The sequence below is a fragment of the Artemia sp. Qi Xiang Cuo genome, chromosome 13 (assembly GCF_049724085.1).
Source record: "Artemia sp. Qi Xiang Cuo chromosome 13, ASM4972408v1, whole genome shotgun sequence".
NCBI lineage: Eukaryota > Metazoa > Arthropoda > Branchiopoda > Anostraca > Artemiidae > Artemia > Artemia sp. Qi Xiang Cuo.
In genome coordinates this window covers 24701355-24721994 of record NC_142806.1, presented here as the reverse complement: position 1 = coordinate 24721994, position 20640 = coordinate 24701355, and the positions used below count along the sequence as shown (strand labels likewise).

The window sequence follows — 20640 nt, the reverse complement described above, 5'->3', positions numbered from 1 at the left end:
AACATTCACCTACGAAATACTAGAAAACCTTAGCTCAGAAAAGCCTGAAATAGCAAACTACACATCCCAAATCATAATGTTCTGACAACACATACCTATGAAAGGCTAAGAAACCTAGCTCAGAAAAGTCGAAAATAACAAACTACACATCCCAAATCATAGGTTTCAGACATCACACACCTATGAAAGACTAAGAAATCTAGCTTAGAAAAGCCCGAAATAGTAATTTACATATCCCAAATCATAAGTTTCAGACACCACACACCTACGAAAGACTAAGAAATCCGGTTATGAAAAGTCGAAAATAGCAAATTACATATACCAAATCATAGGTCTCAGACAACACTCACCTATGAACGGCTAAGAATCCTAGCTCTGAAAAGTCCAAAAAGCAAACTACACCTCCCAAATCATAATTTTCTGAAAGGACACACATATGATAGGCTAAGAAATATAGCTCAGAAAAGTCAAAAATATCAAATTAACCATCCCAAATCATAGGTTTCAGTCAACACACACCTACGAATGGCTAAGAAATTCAGCTCAGAAAAGTCAAAAAATAGCAACCCACACATCCCAAATCATAGGTTTCAGACACCACACACCTACGAAAGACTAAGAAATCCGGTTATGAAAAGTCGGAAATAGCTTGCGGGCTTGCGGGCTCTTATAGGAAAACGAGCCCGCGTTTTCGCGGGCTCTTATAGGAAAACGATAAGAGCTCGCTTATAGCGGGTTCTTATAGGAAAACGAGGTTTTTCGTAAATGTAAATTCGGGGGATAATTTTTTCGGTCGGAAAATATCAAAAGGCCGTAACAGGTCGAATTCTGCTTCGAATGAGTCCTCATTCACCCGGATCAGTTGCCAACTGTGGCCTGTAGGCGTGGCTAAAAAAAAATTACACCCAGTAAGATAGCAAAGGCTAATAATGCGAGGGGGGAGGGGCCGGGGGAGGAGGTCGTTCTGTGTCTCAATGCACAAAAAAGTATAAAAAATGGGGGAGGGAAGGGGGAGGGGAGGAGGAGGTGGGAGGAGGAGGGGAGGAGGAGGGAAGAGGAGAAGGGGGAGGAGGGGAGGGGAGGAGGGGAGGGGAAGGGGAGGAGGAGGGAGGAGATGGAGGGAGAGGGGCCCCTTTGGGGGGCCAATGGGGGGAGGGGCCCTTTGGGCCCCGTGGGGGTCCGTTGGGGGTCTGGGGGACCCTTGAGAGCCGGGTGGTCCTTTGGGAGCCCGGGGGACCTTTGAGGACCGGGGGCTTCCGTCGGGGTTGGGGTTGGGGGATCGGAACCCTTTGGGGTTGGGGTAAAGGACCTCACAACACTGTTCAAATGAAACTTGTGTATTATAACGACCACACTCAAATCCTCTTCCAAAATCTCTTCAAAAATCTTTCGCCGAAATAATTCCATAACCTGTCTAAAACAGTTTCGCCAAAATTATCCCTAAAGGGAATTCAGCGTGTTCCTTTTGTTTTTGGCATCTCTGCGCTAATGCATTTCAAATTAATAAGAAACCTGATTCCCGTGCTAAAACAATTCTTCGCTAAGATGTTTCATGGAGAATTGTTTCCATGGCGTTTGGTTATTAATATCCTTTGGAGTTCGACCAAAAGAGTTGTTTCCGAGGCAAAGACATTAATGACTTGGATCTATTCCTGGAGCAGTACCTGTCAGACATTAATAAACTTTGCCCGGAAACAATTTGATTAATGACTGACAGCAAAGTGAGAAAAATACTGTTTTTCCATTCTCACTGACAAAAACCATGAAACATACATAAATTGCTGTTGACATCCATGAAAGTGAGAAAGTTCCTGTTTTTTCATTCTCACTGACAAAAACCATAAAACAGACAAAATTCCTGTTTTTTCAAGTGAGAAAATTCCTGTTTTTTCATTCTCAGTGAGAAAACCATAAACCACGTGGTAATGTCACGACTCAATAAGGCCCTTCTACTAATAACTTTCCTAATTTAAAATGATTTAAAAACCAAGCAGAATAATGTCTTTCTTCATCGGAAACATTCAAAGTAATTAAAAAAGAAAATTACAGAACTGAGCTCAAAATGTGGCTTAGTTTTGGCATATAGACTTACAGTCACCTCCGATAGTCTTTCAGTTAGAAATTTCTGTATCCCAATGAGGCCTATGCTCCCCTACCTCCTACAATATAAGGATGTCTCATGGCCGCGGACTAAGATCCGCCAGAGAAAAGCGGACTAAGATTCGCTTAGAAAAGCAACGATTCATTCTGAGGATTGTGTGAGACCCATTCTTTCTGTTTGGTTTATAATCACATTGTAATTTATACTTCTGCAATGAAAAGTAGGTGGACAGTAAATAACATCATATATTTAGAGATTTGTATACATATTATTTGAAAAAAACTACGTTTTCTAAAGAGTTAAAGAGGCTGAGTTACAAGGTCGAACCTTAAAACGTACAGGGATTAGGAGGCACAGTTGGGGGCTACCGCCCCCAAACCCCTCGCTTTCGCAGCCTTTAAATAAAAAAAGAAATTTTAAACTGAAAGTAAGGAGCGACATTAAACCTTAAAACGAAAAGAAATTATTCCGTATATGAAAGGGGTTGTGCCCTCCTCAACGCCTCGCTCTTTACGCTAAAGTTTGACTTTCTCACAACTTTTTTTTTAACAATAAAAACTTTAGCGTAAAGAGTGAGGCGTTGAGGAGGGCACAGCCCCTTTCATATGCGGAATAATTTCTGTTCGTTTTAAGTTTTAATGTCGATCCTTACTTTCAGTTAAAATTTTTTTTTTTATTTAAAGGCTGCGAAAGCGGGGGGTTTGGGGGACGGCAGCCCCCCAACTGTGCCTCCTACTCCCTGTACGTTTTAAGGTTTGACCTTGTAACTCAGCCTCTTTAACTCTTTAGAAAATGTAGTTTTTTTCAAATAATTTCTGCACGTTTTGTACAGTTTTTTTACTTATTATTGCTTGACTAACTGTTAGCTGATTTGACAGCTTGCGGGCTTGCGGGCTCTTATAGGAAAACGAGCCCGCGTTTTTGCGGGCTCTTATAGGAAAACGATAAAAGCCCGGTTATAGCGGGCTCTTATAGGAAAACAAGGTTTTTCGTAAATGTAAATTTGGGGGATAATTTGTTCGATCTGAAAATATCAAAAGGCCCTAACAGGCTAAATTCTACTTTGAATGAGTCCTCATTCAAATGGATCAGTTGCCAACTGTGGCCTGTAGGCGTGGCTAAAAAAAATTTTCGAGGATAAGCTCCTGGGCCCTAGGAAAGCTTAACCTCTAAATTTCAACCCAATCGGACAACGTTAAAGGGGGGCTGTGGTCGGAGGGTCGAAACTTCCGGCCCACTTTTACCCATGAAGATAAAGTCGGAGGGGGGGTGAAATTTTGCACATTTCTTAGTTCGAGCTTGGGCTACAAAATGCGATTACCGCTGTCTCTCTGCGACCGCTAGGACCGGAAATCGCTTAACATTGTGGTGGGTCGCCTCTTTATAGAGGCACAAGTGTGCCTCCTTGACAATTATGTGAAATAACACAAATTAATGAAAATTAGAATTTAAATGTGAAGAAATATAAAAGCTTTTAATTTTTATCAATGCAGGTGCTCAAATCGATTTCCATCACGGTTTACACAGCTTTGAACTCTGCCTCTTAAGCTTTGACAAACATTCTTGCACAAGTCTCTTTTGGTATTAAGATCCCTTTTCCCCCGAAACAAACGATGTTGCGACAAGCCTGCAGCTAAAGGACCTAAAGCCTGTAGGCTAACCTGCACATTCACCAAACTAGAATTTCTATATTACTTGTACTTTTTCTTGGAGAAGGATCACACTTGCTAAAATATAGGAAATTGTCCTTCTTCCAACGATTTTTAACTAATATTCATCCTGTTTTTAATCTAAAAAAGCATGTGCACTAAATTTCAAAATTTTAATTGATATATTAAAACTGTAGGAAAACCGAAAAACAACATATTATACTTTCGGCTCATCTTGCATATTAACTAATATTATTATAATTAATGCATATATTCTCCATTTTAAAGGAAATTACTAGCTCTATTTGTTTTTCTGAGACAAGTTATTTTGTCCATTAGATAGTTCTGGGACTTTCAGTCGTTAAAACATCAATTCTTTTTCTCAGTAAAAACGGTTGGTTCAATTCTAGCGTTTTGGCACGAGTCTTCGTCGCAAGTTCGCCTCAATTTTGAATCATACTTAAAAACTCACTTCTCCGGTAGTAGTAAACTATAAAAGTTTGTTTAAAATAACTAAATGATTCCCTGGAATTTGGTCCCGGTGGCGAGAATGAGCAAAAGTGTTGCCATAATAATCAAAAGAGGAATAAGAGGAATTGAAAGATTGTCTCGTATACGCTGGTAAAAATATACTATCGGTACAATTTTTTTGATTAATAATCTAAGCAGTCTTTTTCATGTAGGAACTTTCTTGGAAGACCTCAGAGAATTCTACTTTAAATTAAATATATACATGTAGTGACATGACATGACATGGCGTGACATGAGTTGGTCGTTTCGCTTTGCGAAATTTACCGTCTTCTGTTAAAAGTTGTTGTGAGTTTTTTCTCCATTAAATTTCACGCGTAGAATTTTTACTTTTACGCAAAGACCGCGAAACTGTCGATGCATATAACTGAGAAGAAAAAATTGGCGTAATGAACGTCCACAAATGTGTTCACACATTTATGTTCACGCAAGAACGTTCACAAATGTGAACGTTCGGGAATCCTGACATATTTGTAAGTGCTGTATTCTAGGATGTCTTCATGTACGTAAGCAATCGTTTAAATTGGGGACATTTGATCAACAATGAAGAATTTGACACAAATCACTTGCACAATGAGATGTGGGAGATCTTCAACAATCGTTGGGACTGGGAGCTGAGGTACCTCCATCCTAACTATAGTCACAGCTTAGACCCGAACAAGACAGTTGAACAGGTAGTTAATGGTTATTTCTTTGTTGGAGATGTACATATTCAAATACTATTAATTGTAATTGAAATCATTTTTAGCACAATTTGTGTTGACTTGCATTTTTTTGGCTGTTATATGGTTCGATAGGTATATTGATTTTGAACCTATAGCTATTTTCTTTTACTGCGTCAAGTTTTTCCTTTGCATCTTAACTTGAATATGATCATTGTCTGCAGCATCAAGGGAGAATAGTAGGAAGCACTGTGGCAATCCTATTGGCTGACATAAACCTTCTCTGACGGTGCTGGGTCAGTAAATCCTAATTTTCTGTACAAAAACTGCTGTGTAAAAACCGTTAAAGTATCAAGAAAATCAAAATAAAAACATCCCCCCCCCCAACCCCTTACCCATAATAGGTCTATTCATGTGTGAAAACCCCGATTTTGTAAGACATTTCTTTTGATCGCTAAACGATATTATGAAGCTTCTAGAGCAGTATCCTGTTGTCGTCAGTGTTGCCACATTGAGCCATGAAAATACTACTACTACTACTAACAACTCACCGCAGCACCAAGCCGCCTGAGGCTGACACAGATATGCACGCTTCTCCTCCATCCTTATCTATTCAAAACCTCCCTCTTTATACCCTCCCAGGAAGTTTCCATTCCCCTTAAATCTTTCTTTGCGACATCCTCACATCCCAACCGTGGACGACCTGCTTTCCGCTTAGCCCTAGACGGTTGGACGAAAAGAACAATCTTTGGCAATCTATCATCCTTCATCCGTAGACCGTGTCCTAGCCGTCTCAACCTTTCTGTCATTATAGCCCTAGAAAACGGGATTGAACCACACTTTTCATACAGCTTAATGTTTCAAATACGTTCTGTCAGCTGGGTACCCAACAGAACCGTGAAGATTAATGAGGAAAACTATCTAGTTAAACATGGCGTGCTAAGCTAGCAATCCTATGCCAATCGGGGATGGGGTTCGAGTCCTGCCGTTACTGATTATTTGGTTTGGGACAGGAATCAGTTCGGTAGCTGACTAGGCTCAGCCAGAGTCGACCCAACTCTAATTGGTACCTTTAGGGAGGGTAAACAAAAATGGTATGCGAAAGCACAGGATGCCTTGCTTCAACCCCCTCCCCCCATTGTTATGGGGGGGGGTTATTTAATATATAAAGTTATTTTGTTACTCTTGTCAACGTTTAAATATGACAATTTAGAGACTAAGAAATAAATTTGGAAAAGTAAAGAGATCACCCTCATTTACTCTTTGTACGATCTCATTGATATTGCCTAAAGTTAAGGATCAATGCAGAAAAACGACAAAAATATTTTACACATGAAAAACTCAATATTTTTTTCTGATACCTGACTGTGTCCACTGGCTTCTGAGCTGCTCAGTTATCGAGACTCAGTTAACTAAACTCTTTAAAACAGCGACTTGTAAAAAAAGGGCAAAGAAGAAAAGCTTGATTTACCCCGAATGTTCAGCCTTAACTCAGCGAATCATCAAAGTGAAAATAAAGCTTAAATAAAAAATCAGTCACCGCTTTTCCTCGCTTCGTAGATTTATTTTACAGGAGTAAATTTTCAAAGATGAATGATGTCACAAGAAACTCATTAATTATATTATTAGAGAATAAAACTTTTGTTTGTTACTTAGCAACGTTATTGGTAGCATGATTCTTTGTAATAAAAGTTTGTCGTGCCTTTATGGGATACCTGACTTTGCACTGAGTTATTAATATGACTCTGTCTATCCAACTAATAGCGTTTCTTTTAAAGCGTTTTGCCTTTTTTACTTCGCAATAAATGGCTTTTTTATTTACAAGGGAAACATTATTGACTAACTATTAAGTTGAACGAACGTCATGAGTGCACTTTTTACTTTTTAACTTTTTGGGGGCAATGTAGATGATTTATTCTAGCTCAATATAAGCATATTTATTGTTTTACTGGTAGATTATTGATAAAGGGGACCAATTCATGAAAATGTAGGTGGTGGGGCTATGATTTTTTTTTTTAAATAAAAAAAAAGAAGTATTTTGCTAAACCTAGGAGGAAGGGATTTTTTTTTCGATTTTTCAATGAAAATATGAAAAAAATTAAACTCTAGGGGCCAATTGCCTTCCCCGCGTACAATCGGTGCCCCTATGTCTGCTATGTGATCATTTCTACAGGAACAGCATTTTTGGACAGGCCGGCTTGGTCTTGACTACCTAAGCTCAATTTTACTCCGTATGTATACAAAAGGGGGAATTTTCTTCTGAAAAGTCTTTTCTTTAATTATTTTTATTTAACCGCTTCCTGAGCGTACGCTCAATGTTACCAAAGGTTTTTTTTCCTGATTCTGTTTGGCAACTGTTTTAAATTCTAGGATTTTCTAACGAGTAATCAACTATACATGTAGTGAGAACCTGGCAACAATCGTTAACAATTTGTCCTGTTAACGTTTTGCTAAAGACTCCGAAATAATCAATAATTTAAGTATTATCTGAACCATAAGGGAAATAGAGAGGGTTGTGTGGAGGCACTGTTTCTGAGAATGAAATGGTAACTAAACCAGTATTCTAAATATCTCTTCTGCGCAGCCATGAGAAAATGCCAGTGAATATGAAAAAAATCTTGGTAAAGCTTGGTAAAGCCTTGAAAAGTTCCAATTTTCTGCTCGAGTTTCCACGACGGGGGGAGTACTTTTGAAAAGAGAATTTCTGGTTTTTGGCAAATTCTAGAGTGAGACCTTTCCGAAGTAGAGACTCGGTGTAGAGAAATTTGGCGTAGAATCTGAACCATGAAAAAAATTATGACTTTTGTGGGCCAGTGGGCCATATCTCGGGTTTTATTCGGTTTTAAAGGGTATTGCTGGGTGGTGTGGGGCTCTCTTGCAGGGCTCTCATAAACGCGCCCAGTTGCACGTTTTGCTTCTGACACTCGTTGATTTTGTTGACTCTATCCTTTTTTGGGTTAACCCTTTTCACTCGTCATATTATTTATTAACCGCGGCTTTGTTTAAACGTTGTATATATTTTTTTTATGACAACACTTCAGCAGTTTCATTTGTTAAAGGATATTCGGCAGTTTTTTTTTAAATCATTTTTGAAGTTAAAAAAAAATCAGTTTTAAAGTTCTATTAAAGAATATAACTGCAAATAGGGATTTTAACTGTAGCTATTAAGCTCTGGTAGGTAGCTTGTCAGATAGTTGAATGCGACTAAACTGTTTTCTGCGTCCCTCTCGCAATATACCAATTTGTGTTTTAGTTGTGTTTTTTTTGTGTTTGTTTTAATACATTTAGCTGTAAAATAGCTTATTTTTATAGCCATGCCCGGACGTCTATTGGTTCCCACTGTTTTCTGTAAGATTCACAAATGAACTTATATCTGAGATGGAGCATTTTGGTAAATGGTCTGACGGTTCCAATTATGTAAGTGCTAATCTTTTTTTCCTTAGAGCTTTAGTTGTTCTAAAGTAATCGTAATTTTTCGTTTAATTAGCTATTTCACCAGCATTTTTCAAAAAACCCTAATCTTAGCATCTTTCAAAAACCCAGATTTGTTGACAAATTCATGTTAAAAATTCCTATGACAGTCATGTCTGTATCGAGTCAAAAACGGAATTCAAATTTGAAACATCCGATTTTAAACTAAAAAGTTGCTTCCGAACAATTTCTATATCCAACAATGACCCTAAGTCCCAAAATCACTTTTCAGATTTCTTGCTGGAAACCAGATTTCCCAGTTATTTTGTGACCGCAAACTATAGAAAACGTTATTTTGGCTAATATAGAAAACGTTATAAATACTACGTAGAAAACGTAGCCTACTTTGGCACGTATAATTTAATTTGAGGTCTTTATAAATTTGTCTGTAAACTTAATGTCGTTTTCTTATAAAATTTTAAAAAAAAAAAAAAAAAAAAAAAAAAAGAGGTTGCAGATAGAAGACAGCATAGTGGAATTTCTTCTGCATAGTATTTACAAAACTCGAAACATTTACCGCCGTGTAGGTAATCAGAGGGATTGTGCAGTACCCTCCTGAGATTGTTCCAAAAGACCACGCCCATCCTCAAAGCAATTGAAATATGGCAGTACTTCTGTCGCTGCTGACCCCTCTCTCCAAGGAAGAATCTCCTCACCTAGCCCCTCCCCTCTACACGATTTATTGTCAATGTTACTCTGCTCTTGCCAACAAAATGTTGTTTAATCACTAAATTGTAAAAAAATTTTTTAGCTTCTTTAACAGAGCATAGAATGGGGCAAAGAAATGCAATCAGGGTATATAATAGTCTGATGTATGTTGCTGAAAAAATGATTCATAACAAGACATAGACCCACATAGGTATTTTGCATTGAAATTAATAAAATTTTGTGAGTCCAATTTTAGAGTTAGATTATGTTTTTTTCTATCTCTATTGAGGTCTAAAAACTGAAAGGTGTGTCCCCAGTCCCTCAATGGATCCTTCAATCTTCTTCCTTCAATCACCCGTCAATCTTAGCTCATAAACCTTATTTCTCAGTTGAAAAGGAACTCTAAAAAGGCTATTCCTAAGTAGAATAGAGCATTCTAAAAAAAACAGGCCTCCTAAAAATTATTTCAACTTGGGGTTAGTCCTTGATCTTTGACGATATTAAACATTAGCAACTCAGTCCTGGTTTGTTTTTGTCAATCCCGCCTCCACACCACTTCCAAACCTCCATAAAATATGACTTGAAGGATGTATTCATACTTCTTTCCCTTCAAAGAGATCAGTTGTGAAGTAGCCTGTGTTATAGAATGTACATCCTTGTCCTAATGAAGGGAATAAACCTCTAAGCAGTTTTGAAGCATGGTTTGGGCTTAATACAATTAAGATAAAGCTGAGAAATTACTTTCAATTTGGATGGAAATAATATGCTATTTAATGGTTGAACAACGTTGTGACATATGAGAACCATAACTTACCTAAAGTAAAAAAAAGAATGTAATATATAAAAGTGTAAAAGTTATGTTTTATATTTTATAAAAGTATAAAATGTATAAAATGTAAAACACAAAGTATAAATTTGTAAAGTATAAAAAAAATCATATCAGAGCATAGTTGGCTTCTGAATCTGTGTACATAATTTGCAAAGAACTATGGCATGTCAAGTCTTACAATGTGTACATGTTACTTGGAAATTCTTGTTTTTATTTGTTTGGAAATCTTAAAAGTTTTGTTATCAAAGCTTTTCTAGCTTTTCTCAAAAAAACCTTTTTCTTCCACGTTTTAGCTAGAATAGTATTGATTGATTGGATTACCATGACATTTTGGAAGGGTAACTACCTCCCGGGAAGTAATGATGTTGGTACTAAACTTGAGAGTTTAAAACTTGACAATGTGGAAGGTGGTTGGAATAATTTTAGAAAAACAATATGTGCAGTTGCTGAAGGTGTCTTAGGGAAGAAAGCTAGGACTGCAGCTAAGAATATTAGTAAAACAGCTTTATGTTGAACAGAAAGAAGGGACTTGTACAATAATTATCTGAGTGATAGATCATGTGAAAACAACAGGAATGTGAAGAAAGTGGAGAAAGCATTAAAATATGAACTAAGGAGATGTGAAGTGGAGGCCATGGATAAAATTGACGAGGATCTGGAAAATGCAGCTAGACGGCATAATAGTAAAATATTGTACTGGCATGTTAATATATTGAGAGGGAGTAGTCAATCCGGACTTGGCCCAGTTAGAGATGGGAGCGGGGCCACAATTAGCGATAAGGAAAGAGTTGTGGGCAGAACATTTTGAGAATTTGCTAAACCGAGGTAGAGTTGCAGGAAACGATATAGAGGAAAATGAAAAAGTTTGTGGTACCTTGGATGTGAAGGAAGATTTGTTTTGTGAGAAAGAATTAGCGAAAGTGCTAAAAGTATTAAAAAAATAATAAGGCTCCAGGTGCTGATGGGGTGGTAAATAAGTTTCTTAAATATAGTGGCTCTCAGGTTAGAAATAAGTTACTGAACATTATGAAATGATTTTGAAAAGGGGGAAGTACCTAACGATTTTAGGAAAACCTTAATTAAGCCACTTTATAAGAAAGGTGATAAAAGTGAGTGTGGTAATTATCGAGGCATTAGTCTGGTCTCTGTAGGTAGCAAATTACTTTGTAATATGACACTTTTAAGACTGAGAGATGCCGTAGACAAAGTCTTAAGAGAAGAACAGTGCGGTTTTAGAAAAGGTAGAAGATGTGTTGACGAAATTTTCTCTCGTAGGTTGATAATTGAGAAGTGCCTGATTTTTCAAACACCTTTGGTCCTCAGTTTTATAGGTTATGAGCAAGCATTCGATCCTGTTGATAGAAGAGCTTTAGTAAAGGTTTTATCCTTGTATGGTACACCAGACAAATACATTAAAGTGATTAGTGCTATGTACGAGAATAACACTGCTGCGGTTAAGGTAGGAAATGAGGTTAGGAGCTGGTTTTGTATTAAATCAGGAATTAAGCAGGGTTGTGTTCTATCCCCCCTTTTTATGGATTATTTTGATAGACTTTGTCTTAAGGAGCACAGGAAAGGCAGTGGGAGACCACGTATTCCAATGGGGAGGAAAAAGTCTCCTGGACTTAGATTATGCTGATGATTTAAGCATCCTAGAGGAAAGTGTGAGTAAATTGAATGAACTTTTATAGGTGTTGTGAGTTCAGGGTTCTAGAATAGGTTTGAAAATTAATAAGCCTTAGCTAAGTTGCTAAGGCTAGGAATAAGTGAAGATGAAAAGGTGACGTCGGGTAACGAAAAGATTGATCAGGTGGCCAGCTTCACTTACCTTGGTAGTATTATTAGTAAAGACGGTGGGAGCAGTGAAGATGTTAAAAGTAGAATAATCAAGGCTCAGGGTGTTTTTTTTCACGGTTAAAAAAAGTCTGGAAGAATAGGAAGATAAGTCTGCAAACCAAGGTTAGAATATTGGAAGCTACAGTGATGACAGTGGTCAAATATGGCTCCGAAGCATGGGCGCTCCGAAAAGTGAAGGCAGATTTGCTATATGTTCTTCTGCGAAAATGCTTACGGATTCATTTTAGTACCCAGCTAACTGACCGTGTCTCAAAGTACAGGCTGTACAAACAGTGTTGTTGAATTCTGTTTTTTAGGATTACGGTGAAAGAAGGATTAAGATAGCTAGGGTATGTTTTGCAGATGAAGGATAACAGATTGCCGAAGATTGTTCTTTTCAGCCAACCGTCTAGGGCTAGACGGAAAGCAGGTTGTCCTCGTCTGGGGTGTCATAAAGAAAGATTTAAGGAACTCCCTGGGAGGGTGTAAAAAGGGAGGCTTCGGATAGATTTGGATGGAGAAGGAGTGTGCGTAGCTGTGTATGCCTCAGGCGGCTTGGTGCTACGGTGAGTTGTTAGTAGTAGCAGTATAATTTTCTTGCACCGTACGTTCTGCCCTAGGAAGAAAATAATAACTTTCTTCCTATGGCTATATTTGTAGTGCAAAGGGAACGTAAACATTGCTCATGATATTAATTATTGCAAATCCAGGTGATTAAAGTCAACCCTGAGTGTGACCAAAACCAAACCAGTCATTTTAACAGGAATCATTTGTAATTGGCAACCCTGCGAATACTATATCCTTACAAGAAGTGGTATAAGAAACGGAAAGTTTTTATATACTTGTTATGTTTCATTAGAACTCGAGGATTAGTCCAGAAGCACGTAACTATTTGTGCAAATTTCGTACAGAATTTGTCGAGGAAGAGCCTTTGCAAGTTGAAATTCATTCGACTCTGTGTTCTTTTATAGCAGGAATAGTTTGAAATTACAGGAAAGAAAATTCAATTACATGGGTGTTAAACCGTTTCTTCGATGATGTTGTAAATGATTTGTAATTTTATATTTCATGCACACGTTTTTCTGTGATCTTCGATTGGATATAGATCTGAAGCTTTTTACTTCAGGAGGAGGCAAGGTCGTACCCAGGATTTTTTTTCTGGGGGGGGGGGAGTTACTGAAAGATTTTTTTTTTTTGGGGGGGGGGGGGGCTACACAAAAAACATAAAAAAACGCATAACAATTTTGTTTATATCCTTTTTTGTTACGTTTTTACGAGTCAGAAAGACATTGGAGGGGGGGGGGGTAAACCCTCCTAACCCACCCTTGAGTGGCCTTGGGAGGAGATTCAAATTTAACAAGGGATTCCAAAGGAGAGAAATGCTCTTTAAGAGGTCGCTCTTGTGATCTCCATACCCCATTTCTCATGATATTTTATTTATAGGTCGAGGATCCAGACCAGTATATCGTTCTAAAAGCAGGGTTGAAAACGAGGGTGAGCTGAAAAAAGTACAATGGAGCCTCTAGATCCGTTTTTAAAGCATATTGTGAACATACTTTTGCCCATTGTCATGCACGTGCAGAAAGTGGTGATTTTAGCGTATAAATCTAAAATAAAGCTATAATTTCTGCAATTGATCATTCTTCTCCTCCATGGTTGATTGTAGCTGACAATCGATCAAAATTTACATTCTTTGAATAGCATATTAGACGATATACTCGGTGACATATCCTTTAGTTCACTACAGTTGTGAAATTGGAAAAGCGACAAATTTTCAAAAAAAATTATGATTTTTCCGTAAATTTATAAATTTGGTTTTTCTTTGTATCAAAAAGTCAATTTTTATCAAATATTCAGGTTGACCATATCAACGAAAGTTTGTTTCACGGCTCTAGGTCTCAAGTCCACAAGCAACCTTGGCTTAATGCCAGAAATTATTTTTCAGGTTGTGATTTTCAAATTTTAAAGAGGACATTCTTGCAGGGGGTTCTAGAAGTCTTGCGCCAACTAGGTTTCTAAAAAATAAATAAATAAAGGTTTATGCGTATCATCTAAATGTAGGCCTTCCTCGAGATACCCTTCGTACTTATCAGTATGATGCGTGGCTTTTGAGACGCTTTGTTTGAATTAATTCTTTTCGCAGGGGGTCCAGCGCACCCCTTTTACCCCCATGCAGGAAAGAATATGAATGCAGCGTTTTATTTTACACACGAATTATTTTATATTCATGTCATACATGGACAATCGTGTTTTTTTTCCTAAACAATATTCGCTGTGTATAGAGAGCTCGTATGGAGTATTTTTTCAGATCTTGACATAAGAGGAATCTGAAGTTATTTGCTTCAGCAAACACTTTACGTTAATTAAGAGTGCTGAGAGGAGAGAAATGCTCTTAAGGAGGCGATTCTGATGATCATAATTTTCAAGGGGCACCTTTGTATTTCATACTATATTGATTTATGGGTCTTTAATTTTTGTAGATTTATTACCTCATAGGAAGAAATTTGTAATAACTGATAATGCAAAAATAAGACAGAAAATTTTGACATTATATAGTATGCATAATTGCTACGTATTACCAAAATAGTACCATGGTAAATTACGGTAATGCAGTAAGATATGGTCTATACGTTGATTTCTGGGCCTGCAATTTTCTGCAAATTTGGACCTTCATAAAAGAAAAAACACCTGTAATAGCAAAAAAAAAACACACAATAGCCTGTAATGCAAAAAATAGTATTAACTGCAAGTTTTCTTTTTTAGTATGAATAATTATTATTTATTACTAAAATAAGTAACATTGTATATTGCGGTAATATGGAAAATACGCGCTACACGTTGATTTTTGGATCAGCAATTTTCTGCAGAGTTGGAACTTGATAGGAAAACAAAAACGGCAACTTTATTATATGAATAATTGCCACATATTACCAGAATAAGTTATATGGCAAATTACGTTAATATGGTAAATTATGTTCTATCATTTGGCTTCTTGGTTTGCAATTTTCTACCGATTTAGAACTTCATAGAAAATGCCTATAATCGCTGGTAATGCAAAAAAAGAAAAACTTTATTTTTTTAGCATTTAGAATTGCTAGTTATTACCAAAATAAGGTCTATGCGTAAATTTCTTATTGACACAATCATTTGGAGCCCTGGTGATCTCGAGTGATATTTTATTCTTTTTTTTTAACAAACTTGATTTCTAAATTGGGTGAAATTTATTGCTAAACCAAAAGGGCTAATTATTTTCTAATTCCTTGAGCGGGATTTAGAGTGTTGTGAGGCGCTATATTTGTCTCATTTAATTTTGAAGAAGCGAAATTATACTGTAAGTATTTCATTATAACATGTGTTATCGTTCATTATATTCAAATATAGTTAACTGCTCCTTAGGCAAATTTGAGGTATTATTCTATGGTAATAACTATTGGATGAAATAAATACTAATTATGTCTTCCTGTCACAAATACTATTTTAACGAAAAGGTTGGAGTACATTTAAAAAGAGTACGAGTGAAAATAGAGTTACTTCAAGTCTGTGTCTCCAGACACTCCATTTTTGTAAGGTCATAACTATTGAAAACATGCCTTTTGCAACCTTCCTAGGCCTGAAAAACTATGGCTTTTATGAAGATATATATGGGCTTAAGCAGGGATTTTATAAAGTCTGGGTATGGAAAAGGTATTCAAAGCGCTATTTTGTGATGTTAGGTGTATTGTTTTTGCTCGCAGATACCCTCCCCAAATAAAACCATACCGATGTAGAAAAAAACTAGAGTGGAGCTTATAGTAATGGGATGGAGGAGAAACCTAAGCGGTTGTATCGAAATCCACGTCTATTTTGTCTTTTTTTTTACTGGTAAATAGCCAGTCTTTTAGCACTCTCTCTTCAGAGTGCCATATCTGAAGAGTGCTATTTGTAGCTCTTAGTTTTGTATCCCCCTTGAAAGACTGGGAATATTTGTGGATAATCGAAAATAGAAATTATTAAAGCAGATACAGCAGTTTGACGATAAAGCCATGTTTCGTTTGCAAGAAAAGGCCTGAGTGCAAAAATCGGAAGAAAGTGAATCTGTCTACTATTTTAATGAAGCTGTTGTCAGCTAATCGTTGGTTATCTCCATTTTAATTAGTTTATTAATCCATTTGCTTGATTAAATATTGTGCATATCGAGTCATTTTAAATCTAGAAGCTATTCTGTACCTAAGGTTGTTTTTCCTTCTAAGCTATTTTTGCTGTTAAAACCACTCCTCTGAAGAAATAGGGAACTTTCTTTACCTATTTAACACTTGAGGAACTAATGTGTATAGATATCCATCAGTCTTATCCGAATTTCTTATTCTACTAAATTCTGAGCAAAGCCGTGTTTCATTTGCAAGAAAGGACTGGGTGCAAAAAATCAGTGGAAAGTGAATCTGTCTTTGAAAACCAAGGTGGCACTAGCGACGGCTGAGAAGAATTGCGGATTATCGAAACAGCTTAAGGAAATAATATAATTTTTCATCTTTAACAAGAATCTGTGCAAGACTCTGGAGAAAGATTGCTTCTTCTTTCCCCTAGTCTTTCTTTAAAACAAAGATGGTTCTAGTCAGGTTTTTCTTTTGGCAACCGACGCAAATTCTCTTTCCAATCTACGTACGTTTTTGCCAAAGCACGAGAATCGGTTTTGGTGTTTCCCGATTAGTGTTTTTCTGGATATATTAATGAGCTGATTATGGTAGCCTGAATATTATGTTTGCTCCTTATAATTCATTCGCACACGCAGGGGTTTGTAAAGAGTTTTCAAAGGTTAAAGCAAACCTGGGTTAAAAATCTCCTTAAATGTACAATGATGTATGTCTCGAACCAGGACTGCTTCTCAAAATTTAATGATATCACTTGTTAAAGATTCACTTTTCAAAATTGCCAAGGTATATATATATATATATATATATATATATATATATATATATATATATATATATATATATATATATATATATATATATATATATATATAGTATCGGGAGCCGAAGGCCTCGGTGCCAGACCCCAGCACTCAGCACTTGGCACGTTTCTATATTTAGATTCCCACTGACATTTTGGTTTTAAAAACAGACAATTTGAGCCTTTTCTTGATTCCGTGACGTCCAAATGGACCTTAAATTAGAAGTCGTGTCTTTGTAAAATTAATTTTTTTTTCTACGCGGCAGGCTTCTATATAGTGATTCTCACTGTCGTTTGTCTTCTAAACGTAGACAATTAGAGTTTTTTCTTGATGTCATGACGTCCAAATGGACTCTAAATTAGAAGTACTACCTTTGTAAAATTACATGTTTTTTACTGGATCTTTAGCTTTTGTCTCGGCTTGTCTTTTGTCATCCCGAAAGACATATCACCGAACTTTTCTTTAAGTTGTTGATATATATATATATATATATATATATATATATATATATATATATATATATATATATATATATATATATATATATATATATATATATATATATATATATATATATATATATATATATATATATATATATATATATATATATATATATATATATATATATATATATATATATATATATATATATATATTATATATATATTTGTATATATACATATTTATTTATACATATTCCAAGGTATATAAGCTAACCTAAACCGACATAATCTCGCCTAACCAAATCTTATCTAACCTAACCTCCCATCATCAAACCTTGCATTAAATTGACAAAATTAACTAGCAACGGTGACTAAATTCAAGGAGAAAAAAGGTATTTCGGACATTCACCAGTGACTGTTGACATTAACCAATTTAAGGACATTCACCATAACACATGTTATGTAACAGCGTAACGTATATTGTGGTGTAATAATATATAATAATGGTAATGATAATGATAATTATAACGTATACGTAATGTTCTTATTGTAATGCCTTGTACTAATTGTTGTGTGTCTCAGACCCTAAATTGCTTTTTCTTCGATGAATTTAAACATTTAAAAGCAAGAGGTACACTTAAAATCTTGAAAAAATGTCAATAATTTAGAAATTCTTATCTCTGATCATACTACATATTTTTTAATGTCATGACGTTTGCCACGTTTCCTACCGTATCTTAAGAACAAAATAAAAAGTTCGAATTTGAAACCCTTTCATGCCTTAGGGAAAACCCTAAGAGAATATTTGTGTGCTTTAAGTATTTCCCTTTTTTTTTATTTAATGTCTGAATGAACCATAAATCTTCATCCAGCTGGGAGATCATCATTGCAGAAAATGTGCCGCGAATATTTGTTGGCTTTCTGAAATTAAAATATATCTTTCTAAGTAAGTTTCAAGCTTTTTTACTGTATATGTTTACCCCCCCCCCTCCCCTAACTGCATCGATTAGTGGTTTCTGCAAAATTACCACCCTCTTCTACTTAACTTTATTCAAAACAAAAAGCAGTTCTAACTGCAAATTGGTTTAAGTTTATTTTTCTCATGGATTGGGAATACCTTGTTCTCTGAATGTTATTTTTGTCAAATTGATCTTCTTTTCATTTGCAATTTAATTTCCTTGGAGATTTCAAATCCTTTACTTAGAGCTAGTATATATCCAAGTTACTCTTCAGTTCCCAGTTATTTTATTCCTGGGGGTCCGGATGTCTGTCTTAGTGAATATTTTGAGTTGTGGAAAGTTAATCTATGCAATATTGTTAAATATTATTCCTATATCAGGGCAAAGCTTCTCAAAAAAAAGAAGAAAACTGGAGATTACTGTCTTTTTATGGCTATGTTTAAAAAGATGCTCTGAGTTATTTTTTCGTTTTTCAACTTTTTGTCGTATACCTTTTGCTGTGTTATTTTATGTTTTGTTCTATGTTGATTTTTATATAAATGCTTTTTATCCATTGATAATGGCTTCTGGGTGCGAAGCCAACATATTCAGAGTAATTATTGTTTCTTGTTTTAAAAAGTTTTTATTTTTATTTTTCACTATCCTGAAGAAATTTACCCATTATTAATGGTTTTCGTTTCAATTGTTCAAGGGAATGCAATTCCTGGATAGACAAATAATTGCGCCCTTTCAAAACCTGATTTGCTTTTTTTTTGTTAGAAATATAAACCATTAAATTTGATGTGAACTGATGCCCCTTTATAAAAACAAACCAAACGTCTATAAGTAAAATATTAATTTCGTAGATATAATCTTGTGAAAAATTCAAAAATTTGCAATAGTAAAAAAAGAAATAAATAAAACAAAAACAACATATGCAAGTGAATTAAGAATTTCATGAATCTATGTTTTGGAAAAATATCAGTATTTTCAAAAACCCTTGTCAAAATCCACTTTTGTTTTATTTGTTTTTTGTTTGGCCTTTTTTCATGCTCCCCACTTGTCTTTACGTTGTTTACACATTGGTATCTTTTTATTATTATTATTACAGTTGCTATTATTCTTATTACCATTATGAACAAAATTAAGAAAAATTCTACGATACTTAATGTTCTTGTAATGAATGACCACTTACACAAAATGCTAAATTTCAGACATATTTCTTGATAATTATGTAAAATTTTTAGCATAAGCAACGTTCTATTAAAATATGGTATATTTGCCTTAAGTAGGATAGTGTTATATCCCCATAGACAGAAAATGGGGTATTACAAGTCTATATTGATGTCTCATATTTTGCTGATGATTCTTTTCCATTATAGACATAAGGTAAGGATATTTTACTTTTCTTTTGGGTTAATTTTGTGTGCTTTTCAATGTCCTTTTCATGCTATGTTTGAAGCCCTTTTGTTATTTGTCTTTTGATTAGATTTTAAAGATATATTACAGATTATTCTGACTAAAGGGATTAAAGACTAGTATTATCAGTCAAATAACATATACACTTTTGCCATCTAACATCTGTGCGCATGCAGTATCGCTTAAGGATAATGTAAACACTCAATTGTCATTTTAATTGGTATTTTGGGGAGAAGTAAATGATACTAGAGTACTAAATAAGTTATTCTAGGGAAAATTATGATGAACAAAGCGGGGTATGATATGATATAGATTTATTATCTGCTTAAACTATACAAAATACAATAGGTGGCAGAGTCTAAAAATAATAATAAACACAATAAGATAAAAAATACAGATTACAATTTGAACACGAATATATACAACAAAAAGGGTTAACTCAATGTCGGCATTTAATTAAAATATTCATTTCCAGCCTGTCCCTGAAGAGCTATATAAGGATTATCAAGAGTCAGGAACTTCTTGTGGAAATTCGCTACTCTGATAGGAGCTGCCAAAGCAGGATCTATCAGTCCGAATCTACTTACCGAATACTGTTTTTTTACCAAGGTGGAAGCCCAAGCAAATAATTAGCATATTTAGAATAATTGTACGCAATTCTTTCTTCTCTGTCTGTGCAAAACAATCCCAAAACGGAGAAATTTAGAGGAAATTGGGTGTAACGAACGCATTGTACAATCGGGCTAGAATATTGCGACTAAATCATGCCTTGCTCGGGAAAAACTTTTTATAAGCAGAACGAACATTTGGCAGATGTATCTGTAAGATGGCAGCAGTAGTTTCCCATGGAAGCTCTGTTATATTCGCTTTGACATAATATTCCGTTTTTTAGAATTAAATCCAAAAATATTTGGATCATTTTATGTTTTTCTCAAAATTCACAGTTAATTTCAGTTAGAAATTAGAATTTATGGAAAAAGCTGTCAAATTATTAAAAAATTCGTGTTTATCAGCAATATCTTAAAAATGTAGGCGGTTGAAATTTACACAACCATATAAATCCTTGGAAACTGGAAAAAATCGGGAACTCAATTCTGTGCAAATAGACCTCAATATACAGTTATGCTGTTTTTGGTATTAGCAGGATCATACTTAAAAAGGAAACGTGGATTGCAACTCAGCA

The 20640-nt window shown here is 35.5% G+C and overlaps 1 protein-coding gene across 5 annotated transcripts in view; it reads left to right on the top strand.

Annotated features, from left to right (window-relative positions):
• Plod (procollagen lysyl hydroxylase) overlaps positions 1-20640 on the top strand; it is a 264942-nt gene that overhangs the window by 211958 nt on the left and 32344 nt on the right. For all 5 annotated transcript variants that reach the window (XM_089098842.1, XM_089098841.1, XM_089098840.1 and 2 more), the window contains exons 12-13: positions 4770-4952; positions 8253-8357. In XM_089098842.1, coding sequence (XP_088954968.1) covers positions 4770-4952; positions 8253-8357 — 288 coding nt within the window. The remainder of the gene's footprint in view (positions 1-4769; positions 4953-8252; positions 8358-20640) is intronic.